Below are 10,558 nucleotides of genomic sequence, written 5' to 3'. Positions count from 1 at the left end.
TTGCCTATCGGTTCCCAGTTTTTCTTCTGTGGTGGACGTGAATTTATCTGGGATTCATATCTGGGACTCCCTTATCCTTTCATGGGAGTCTTTTAGCGGTGAGCACCCTGTGGCTCTTACTTGCTCGACCCGTGCCCGCGGGGCTTTTTAGTGGCTAGAGAGAAAGGAAGATATAGAAAGACCGTCCTGTCTCCACCCGTATGGGCAGTCGGGGTCCGCCAAGAGGGCTAAGAGCCTTTGGTTTACGTCAGGGAGTGGCCCTAACCAGAAAACCTCAATTGCTCCTTCGCCTTTAACGGTCCCTCGCGAAGACTTGGACCAAGAGTAAAGGGAAAAGAAGACAGAGAAGGCTTTAAAATAGTGTAGAGAAAAATACAAAACCAGACCTTCCCCTTTTAAGATACTAATACGTTATTAAATACGCACACACACCATACTACATCACATTCAAGTGGACCGGTCCTTTTTACACCCAGACACACACAGCACTCACCATTCTTACTTTCAGGATCCCCAAATACAGACAGATAAACAACAAAAATCCTCGGCGCACTCTCTGACTCAGAACCGAAAGAACAGATCGGGAGGGGAGTAGCCAAGCCAATCTCCCTTCTCCCGAGGTGAGGAGACACTGTCTTCCTCACTTCAGATCACTCTGGTCACTAGGGCCAGAATGCTGGAACCTGGGGTCTCTGGGCACGTCTGCCACTCCCCTTGGTTCCCAGAATACAGACTTACGGGTCCTATACAGGCACAACTGTTCAGACGGAACGTTCCCAAAGCAGGAAATGACTGACAGACATTAAGACCAAGACAAACCACAAGACAAATATTCTTACCTCCTGCTGATCTGAGGAAATGGGTCTGGGGGCGATCAAATCCCGGACGAGCCCCCAAATGTAGGACCCACCCCCCCAGACTGGGGTACCCTACGTTCTCGGGAGGCCGCACCCCAATAACTCAGTCCTCAAACCAGAAGATGCAATAGCAAGAAGATTTATTATTTCGTCTATAGACGGCCTTCCACCTTGATCAAAAGGGGAAGTGCTGATTTAGCTTAGAAGTTTGCTTATATAGACAGAAACCACAAACCACAAGCAGCAGAAGTGGGAGTGGGATTTTTCAGGTATTTTTCCAGCTTAAGGAAGCATGAAAAGGTCATCTTTTCTTCTCTATAGTTAGAATTATTTTCCTTTTACTTCCTTGTACAGTTTCCCAGGATATAGCCTGGGAGACTTAGTTTCAGTTCACTTTAATCTGGGGTGCTCTGATTTGATTCCATCACTACCACACCTGGCAAATTTTAGGATTTTAAAAAAAGAATATTTATTTAGTCGGGGGGGTGGAGTTGTATGGGTGCCCATGTTCCAAGGCATGTGTTTGGAGGTCAGAGAAAACTTGGGGGAGTCCATTCTCTATAGTGTGGGTTCTGGGAATCAAACTCAAGTCATCAAGCTTGGCAGCAAGTGTCTTTACCATTGAGACATCTCACTGGCCCTAAATTTTAGTTTTTAAGTGAACTTGTAGAAGAAAACTTTGTTCACACCTATATGGACTGCTACTATTATATAGCTATAATCAGTGAGAGAGGTGAGGGGACAGGTTGGTTGATCTCTGTCTAGTCACTTTCTTACCCCTGCTCTTTACGGTGTGTTTTCCAGCAACTGTTTCTTGAGGGAAATTGAGGAACTCCCATGATTCTGAGTACAGTTTGAAAATGGTTGCCTTATAACAACTCTTGAGGTAGTAAGTCTGATATTACTTTCCGTATTAGGTGTGTAGAGACTCAGCTCATAGAAGTGAGTTAGTCAAGGCTTAATAAGTAACCAGAAGTTAAAAGAACATTTAGTGTTAATTGTAGAATACCTGATCAGAATTGACTTTTCATTATGTTTTTCTCTTGTCTATTATATTGTTCTCATAGAGTGGTTTTCTGGTAATTGACCTCCCCCCACCCTTGCTTTTCTTGTTACACACAGGTTTTTGTAAAGCAAGCTTCCTTCCTTTGCTGGAATTTGCCTATACTTCTGTACTAAGTTTTGACTTCTGTAGCATGGCTGATGTAGCTGTCTTAGCGCGCCATCTTTTTATGTCAGAAGTTTTAGAAATTTGTGAAAGTGTGCATAAGCTAATGGAAGAAAAGCAGCTAACAGTGTATAAGAAAGGCGAAGTACAAACAGTTGCATCTACCCAGGACTTACCAGCACAGAATGGAACCTCAGCACCACCTGTGACTAGGACTGAAGGAACCGCAGCTTTATCTAATGAACTTGGGCATTGTGAAATTGTACTCCTAGTAAATGGAGAATTACCAGAAGCTGGGCAGAATGGAGAGCTACGACGACAGCCTGCACCTCAGGTGTCTTCAGAGGCTGAAGCTACTGTGTCATCTGTAGGATGTATAACTGACTCCCATTCTGAAATGGAAACTGCTAACTTAGTGACAAAAACCAACCAACCAGAGCTAGAAACTGAAATCATCAGAGAAGATGGCACAGTTTCTAATATTCATCCTAAACTCTCAAAAGAGAATGTAATCAATATCTCTCAAGAGGACAGTGATGTGGGAAATGATACATCAGCTGAGGATATCTGTGCCAAAGACATTCCAAATCAGAGTCAGAGCCTTGACCAACCTTTAAAAGATCAAGAAAATCTAATTGTGCCAACAGCAAAGACAGACTCTGGCCCTGAAGATGATACTTACAGAAGCAGGCTTCGGCAGCGGTCTGTTAATGAAGGGGGATACGTCCGACTACACAAGGGTATGGAGAAAAAGCTACAGAAGCGGAAAGCCATTCCCAAGTCAGCAGTTCAACAGGTAGGATATAAAAAAGGTTGTCTTTGGTAGTTTTAGGTTTAACATGATGGTATTCTAGTAATGAACTTAGGCCTACAACAAAAGTTACTTGGGAGGGAAGATAGATGTACAGGAAGCAGGTTAATATTTTAAATATGATATTAATAAGAACTCAGTATTTTTATTAGAAATTTGTAACATGACTTACGACTTTGAAAATGATAATTAAGCTGGACATGGTGGTGATACATGTGAGGCAGGAGGATTGCCATGAATTCAAGGCCAGCCTGGGATACATAGTGAGTTCCAGTCCAGCTTGGGCTACATTGCAAGCGCCTGTCTCAAAAAAGGGAAAAGAAAATGTGTTTTCCTCTGTTGTGTTTCCTGCCTGTTTAGGTGGCTCAGAAATTGGTTCAAAGAGGGAAAAAGATGAAACAACCAAAAAGGGATGCTAAGGAGAACACTGAAGAAATGTCCCATAAATGTGGGGAATGTGGAATGGTTTTTCAGAGACGATATGCCTTTATAATGCACACATTGAAACATGAAAGAGCTAGAGATTACAAGTGTCCGGTAAGTATCTGGAAAGCTAAGTGAAAACAATCCTAAATTCATAATGGAATCCAGCTTACTTACTGATCTATTATTCCTACTACTGTTGTTTTGAGATAGGGTCTTACTATATAGCCATGGCTGGCTTAGAACTCTGAATGTTCTTACTATATAGCCATGGCTGGCTTAGAACTCTGAATGTAGACTAGGCTGGCCTCCAACTCACAGAGATCTGCCCGCCTCTGCCTTCCAAGTGCTGGGACTTAAAGGCATGCATCACGGTGCCCTGCCCATACTACTACTGTTTTGTTGAGATACAGTCTTATACTGTAGCCAGACTAATCTTGGCCTAGAGGCAATCCTACTTCAGCCTTATAAGTGCTGGGATTTACAGGCATGTATTACCATGCCCAGCTTTTTCTGAGATTAGCTCCCTACGCCGCCCTCTGCTGGAATATTCATTAATTTTTCTATGCTTCCTCATGATACCTCAGAAAGAGAACAGGACAAGATTGTTTTTGAAAATAATAAATTTAAAAAGGCAGAGGTAGCAAAGAGATCATGACAACTAACTTCTCTATGCTAAGAAGTGGGTGAAGTGATTCAGTGAACTGAACCAGGTTACCAGGTTCCCAATGGAGAAAGCTAAGAATGCACCACCAAAAAATCTCAAGAATTGATGGTACTCGTTACCTTGAGAGCAGGATCAATTGAATTGTCAACTCTTGACCAGAAATCTCCCTTCTCTTTGGAAAATAAATCATAACTGCCTTGGGGAGGACTGCATACAGGGTGGAATAAAACATGACTGCCTTGGGGAGGACTGCATATAGGGTTGGTAAACATGCTATATACCCCCAAACAGGGAAAGGTAAAAATTTACATACTGATTATTGAAACCTTTAGGTTCTTTCCTTTACTCAAGTCTCAGGATGTTAGCAGTCAGACTCTTAAAACAAAATGTTTTCTCTGCATATAGATATAAGAAATCTGAGGTTTAGTAACAAAAGACCTAAAGATATTGCTAACCAGAGCCTAAGATTGATTTTGATAAATACTACCTCCACTTCCAGTGTGGCTTCTACTTCTTTTGGTTGTTTTTGTTTGGTGCTGGGAATTGAATGCACCTGCTAGGTATGTACTCTACCCCAATTAGTTTTTTCTTTCCTCTGCCCAATTAGTTTTTAAAAGTCTTATTCTGAAATACAAAGAAACATCACAGATCACCAGATTCACAGCAAAAGATTCCAAGCAAGAAAGCAATTTTGAGGAATCCAAGACCATACAAAAAAAAAATCTCTCATCACAAAATTAGGAGTGGTGGTGTACTCCTGTAATCTCAGCACATTGGAGGCAAAGGCAAGAAGATTGTGAGTTCAAGGACAGCCTGGACTATATAAATGAGATTTTTGTCTCAGAAAAGAAACAGCCTGCATAAAATGTGGTTTCTATAAAAGATAATTAAGAAATTTTCACATATGATGCAACCAGATATAACCAGCCCTCCATAATGGTAGGTTCCATACCCATAGATTCAACCAGTAGGTATCAAATATTTACAAAAAAGTTTTTCTATACTATAACATGTACAGCCTATTTTATTGTCGTTATTACTTAGTACTTTATTTACTTATTTTTTTTGTCTTTTTGAGACAGGGTCTCCCTGTAGCCCCAGCTGGCCTGGAATTCACTATGTAGACCAGGCTGGCCTTGAATGCACTGAGATCCGCCTGCCTCTGTCTCCCAAGTGCTGTGATTAAAGGCATGTGCCGCCACACCTGGCTTTTAAAACAATTTTTTAAGGTTATGTATATTAGTGTTTTGCCTGCATGCAAGTGCACCACGTATATGCACCACGTATATGCAATGCCCACAGAGGTCAGAAGAAGGGGTCCGATCCCCTAGAACTTGAGTTACAGATGGTTGTTAGCCAGCATGTGGGAGCTGGGACCTGAACCAGGTCCTCTGCAAGAGCAGCCAGTGCTTTTACCTGCTGAGCCATCTCTCTAGCTTACTATATAACCCTGACTGGCCTGGAACTTGCTATATAGGCCAGGCTGGTCTGGAATTCATAGATAGATCTGAGTCAGTATATTTTAATAACTACCCAGCATTTACATGTTACTAGGTATATTAAATAATGTAGAGACTGGGAGTAGATGGGAAGGTTCTACACAAATACTATGCCATTTTATTTATTTATTTATTTATTTGATCTTTTTGAGGCAGTGTCTCCCCTGTAGCCCCAGCTGGCCTGGAACTCACTATGTAGACCAGGCTGGCCTGGAACTCACAGAGAACCGCCTGCCTCTGCCTCCTGAGTGCTGGGATTAAAGGCATGTGCCACCACTCCTGGAAAGCCATTTTATTTTTTTCAATTTTAATTTTTTTTGGACTTTTGATGGGGTCTCCCTGTTGGCCCAGCTGGCCTGGAACTGGCCATGTAATCCAGGTTGGCCTTGCTCACAGAGATCTGCTTGCCTCTGCCTCCTGAGTGCTAGGATTAAAGGTACTGTGTTTGGTTTTGCATGCTGTTCTAGTCAGTAGGATCAGAAAAATAATTCCTTCTCTTGTAAACTCTAGTTAAAGAGTTTTTAGAGACAAAGTTCCTTATTCCTTCCCCAACCCTGACTGATGTTCTGTTCAATAAATATAGGAGGAGGCCGTTTGTTCAGAACAATTCTGAGTAAAATGAGAACAGATTGGGCCCTCTCTTTGTTCAAGGATTCCAAGAGGTGGTCTTTTTTTATATGGCACTGCCATACTATATAGTTACAAAAATCTCAAAAAAAGGGGGCTGGAGAGGTAGCTCAGTGGTTAAGAGCACTGGCTGCTCTTACAGAAGACAGGGTTCCAGCACCCACATGGCAGCTAAAAACTGTCATCAATAACTCCAGTTCCAGGGGAATCACTTACTCTCTTCTGAACTCTGAGGGCATTACATTATACAGGTGCACTTACATATACATGCAGGCAATATACTCATACACAAAAAATAAAAATAAATTTTTTTTTAAAAAAAAAAGGGAGAAAAATCTCAAAGTTGGGACGGGGGCTGGAGAGATAGCTCAGCAGTTAAGAGCACTGGTTGCTCTTACAAAGAACCTGGGTTCAGTTCCCAGCACTCACATTGTGACTCACAGCTGTCCATAACTCCAGTTCCAAGAGATTTGATGCTCTCTTCTTGCCTTCTTGAGACTTGCATACAAGATTACACTTAAATGCATGCAGGCAAAACACTTGTACACATAAAATAAATAAAATCTTTCTTAAAAGGCTGAAACATACACTTGAATAAATATCCCAGAAAATAGAGCAAAAAGATAAAATAGAAAATAATGAAAGAAAATTGGAAGATTAGATTGTCTTGTATCTAAGTAATGTTTCCAGAGCATGGATAGACTGAAAGCATTCCTGAAATGAAGAAAAAAAAAAACAAAACTGTCAGAACCTAAGGGTGTTTTCAAGTTAAAAGAGTATGCCCCGAGCCGGGAAGATGGCTCAGCAGGTAAAGATGCCTACCACCAAGCCTGGTGATCTGAGTTCTGTCCCCAGGACCCACATGGTGGAAAGAAAAAATCAGTTCCCACAGGTTGTAATGCCATGTGTGTTCCTAACACACATAAACAAACAATTTTTAAGTAAAGGGTATACCCAGAATTTTGGGTGACAATAAACCTATATCAAAGTAGAATAAGTTCCAGAGTCAAAAACAGGGAAACACTGAATATGGTTGTGCGTACCTTTAACCCCAGCACTTGGGAAGCAGGAACAGGCAGATCTCTGTGAGATTGAGGCCAGTTTGGTCTACATAGTGAGTTCCAGGCCAGATGGGACAATGGGAAACCCTCTCTAAAAAAATAAAACAAAAACTGAAAGGAAAATTTACAAATTGTCAGAGGGAAAAATAACATGGGTGAACTTTGTAGAGAGGATGAGGTTCAGAAAGACTTCAGGCTTTTCAGCAGCAGCAATTAAAACTAGAAGACAAAGACATTGTGTGTTTAAAATTCTAAAAGAGAAGCAATCTGCCTGTTGGCAAGGTAGCCAAACTGTTGATTATCTGTGATGGCAGAATAGACATATTCAAGCTTGCAAGATTATGAAACTTTTACTTCATTAAACTCTATTTCCCAGGCAGTTGTTGAGGTTTGTCCCACTAAAATGAGCACCATTTGGGAAATGGACAGTGTGGGTCCAGCTCAGCAAAGTTTAAAGGATGCATGAGGACAGCAGCAGAGGTTGACCCCAGAGAGAAGCTATGGACCAAGAGTAGAGAAAAATCAGGCAGGTGTCAATAGAAAATGCTTTCAGAGAAATTTTTAGTAAGTTAATGAATTGGGGCTTGTATGTTTTTGATGATATGCTTTAAATTTTAGTAGACAGTTGGGGAAGAGTTTTGGTCATGAGTTAGTAGTAACTAAAAGGGAGAAATAAAAATAGCTAGTTCAAGGCTAGCCTGGACTACATATTCTAGGCCTGACTGGGCTACAGAGTGAGACCCTGTCTTAAATGAACAAAAACTGTCTTATGTCAAGTAGGTCTAATTAATGTGCTACGACTATATTGTGAAAGTGAGGTAAATAGAAATCATTAACATGTAGAGTGGAAGGATCAACTTCCATTATATATTCTACTTAGAGTTAGAAAATAAACACCAAGAGACAATAAAAGAGTTCATTCTAGTTGCAAAATATGAATAGGTCAGAAAACTTTTATTTATTATTATTTTTTGGTCTTTTGGAGACAGAGTCTTCATATAGCTCCAGCTGGCCTGGAACTTGCTATGTAGACCAGGCTGGCCTCAGTCTCATGAGTCCTGGAGTTAAAGACAAGTGCTACCATGCATACCTGGCCAAAACTTTTAATTTTAAAAAATTTATTTTTATTTTATGTGTATGAGTGTTTTACCTACATGTTTGTTAGTGTACCTGGGTCATGCCATGCCAGTATAGGCCAGAAGAGAGCATCCATTCCCTGGAACTGGAGTTGAGGACAGTTGTTAGTCACCATGTGAGTGCTGGGAACCAAATCCTAGACTTGTGGAAGAGCAGCCACTATTCTTAATCACTCAGAATTTTTTTTTTTTTTTTTTTTTTTTTTTTTTTTGGTGTTTTTGAGACAGAGTCTCCCTGTATCTTCAGCTGGCCTGAAACTCAGTATGTAGACCAGGCTGGTCTTGTTCTCACAGAGATCTACCTGCCTGCCTCTGCTGGAATGAAAGATGAGCAGCAATATGCCCAGCATCTTGGAAACTTTTTTTTTTTGAGACTGGGTCTCCTTGTAGCCCCAACCAACCTAGAACTCTATATAGACCAGGCCGGCCTTGAACTCACAGATACTGCCTGCCTCTGCCTCCTGCATGCTATGACTAAAGGTGTGAGCCACCGTGCCTGGCTCTGTAAACATTTTTTTTAAATATGGAACACTTCATGAATTTGCATATCTTCTTGCACAGGGGACATGCTAATCTCTGTATCATTCCAATTTTAGTATATGTGCTGCCGAAGTGAGCACACTTTTTTTTTCCTTTTTTTAATTATGTGTATGAGTGTATTGCCTGCATGTGTGTAAGTGTACCCATGTCGTGCAATGCCAGTAGAGATCAGAAGAAGTGTCAGATTCCCCTGGAACCGGAGCTACGAACAGTTGTTAACCACCATGTGGGTGCTGGGAATCAAACCTGGGTCCTCTGCAAGAACAGTCAGTGCTCTTTTTTTTAATTAATATTTTATTATTTTTATTTTATGTGTTTGTGTGTATTGCCTGCATGTAGGTAAGTGCACCCAAGTCATGCAGTGCCTTTGGAGGACAGAAGAGGTTGTCGGATTCCAAGAGGTTGTTGGATCCCCTGGAACTGGAGTTACAGACAGTTGCTAGCTGCCATGTGGGTGCTGGGATTAGAACCTGGGTCTTCTGAAAGAACAGTCAGTGTTCTTAACTGCTGAGCCATCTCTCCAGCCCTGGCTCTCAAAACTTTCTTTAAAAGTTTTTAGAGTGGTGAACATAAGGCTGGGCATGGTGGCACATGCCTTTAATCCTAGCCCTTGGGAGGCAGAGGCAGGTGGATCTCTGAGTTCCAGGCCAGATGGAACTACAGGGAGAACCCTGTCTCAAGAGACCAAAAATAAATAAATATGTAGAATGGTAAACATATGTATTCTCAGCTTATGAGAGGATAAAAACTTTCATGAATCCCAGTAACTACAAGATAAAATCTGAAGAACATCATAGTCTTAACCATTCTAATTTTTCTAGTGTCTATTTCATTTCTCCCTAAAGCTGTTAATACTAAATGATATATTGATAATATTCTGTGTTTGGTTCCTGGTATTGTGGGGTTTTGCAGTTTTTTTGTTTTGTTTTAGGTAAGCCTTCTGTCCCTAGCTACATGCCCAACACTACTATTCCTTTAGGACCAACCCAAGTCTACTCTTCTCATCACTGATTATTCCCTCTTACATAATTCACCTTTACAAAACAAACATATAGTTCCTGTGCTGTGGTTGTATTTTAAATCTCTCCAGAATAGAGTCTGAGTCTTATTCTTTTTTTTTTTTTTTTTTTTTTTTTTTTTCGGTCTTTTTGAGACAGGGTCTCCCTGTAGCCCCAGCTGTCCTGGAACTCACTATGTAGACCAGGCTGGCCTTGAACTTACAGAGATCCACCTGCCTCTGCCTCCCGAGTGCTGGAATTAAAGGCGTGCGCCACCACCTACCTTTTTCTTTTTTGTGAGATGATGGTCTCATGTAACCCAGGCTGGTTTTTAACTCTGCCTCCCAATTGCTGGGATTACAAGTATATGTCACCATCCTTGGTGTATGTGGTACTTAGAATTAAATTTAAGTCTTTGTAAATGTTAGCCAAGCACTCTACCAACTGACCTATATTGCTAGACTTATATTGATTTTGTTGTTTGTGTGTGATGTATTTACATATGTGAAGGTTAGAAGACAACTTGGTGGAATGTGTTTTCTATCTTTCCGTGAGTTCCAGGGATTGAACTCGGGTCATCAGATGAAGTCTTTACCGAGTTATCTCCCTGGCCCTCTGTATTGTCTTTGAAATGGTGTATTTCTTTTCTGGGTTGTTTTTTGTTTTTTTTGTTTGTTTGTTTGTTTTTTTTTTTTTTTTTTTTTTTTTTTTTTGACAGGGTCTCCCCTTATCCCCCGCGTGCCCGGCATTCTTTTTTTGCCCCGGCGTGGC

The 10,558-nt window shown here is 41.0% G+C and overlaps 1 protein-coding gene and 1 non-coding gene across 2 annotated transcripts in view; one reads left to right on the top strand and one right to left on the bottom strand.

Annotated features, from left to right (window-relative positions):
• The window catches only part of Zbtb11 (zinc finger and BTB domain containing 11), a 50,906-nt gene that overhangs the window by 30,444 nt on the left and 9,904 nt on the right, over window positions 1-10,558 (top strand). The window contains exons 4-5 of the mRNA XM_008835744.3: window positions 1,980-2,821; window positions 3,197-3,373. Coding sequence (XP_008833966.1) covers window positions 1,980-2,821; window positions 3,197-3,373 — 1,019 coding nt within the window. The remainder of the gene's footprint in view (window positions 1-1,979; window positions 2,822-3,196; window positions 3,374-10,558) is intronic.
• Window positions 8,767-8,869, bottom strand: LOC115070860. Its single transcript, XR_003849970.1, has one exon. It is a non-coding gene; the product is annotated as a U6 spliceosomal RNA (small nuclear RNA).

The sequence above is a fragment of the Nannospalax galili genome, unplaced genomic scaffold (assembly GCF_000622305.1).
Source record: "Nannospalax galili isolate Female #2095 unplaced genomic scaffold, S.galili_v1.0 scaffold1251, whole genome shotgun sequence".
In the NCBI taxonomy this organism is placed as follows: domain Eukaryota; kingdom Metazoa; phylum Chordata; class Mammalia; order Rodentia; family Spalacidae; genus Nannospalax; species Nannospalax galili.
This window is presented reverse-complemented; position numbering and strand designations above follow the sequence as displayed.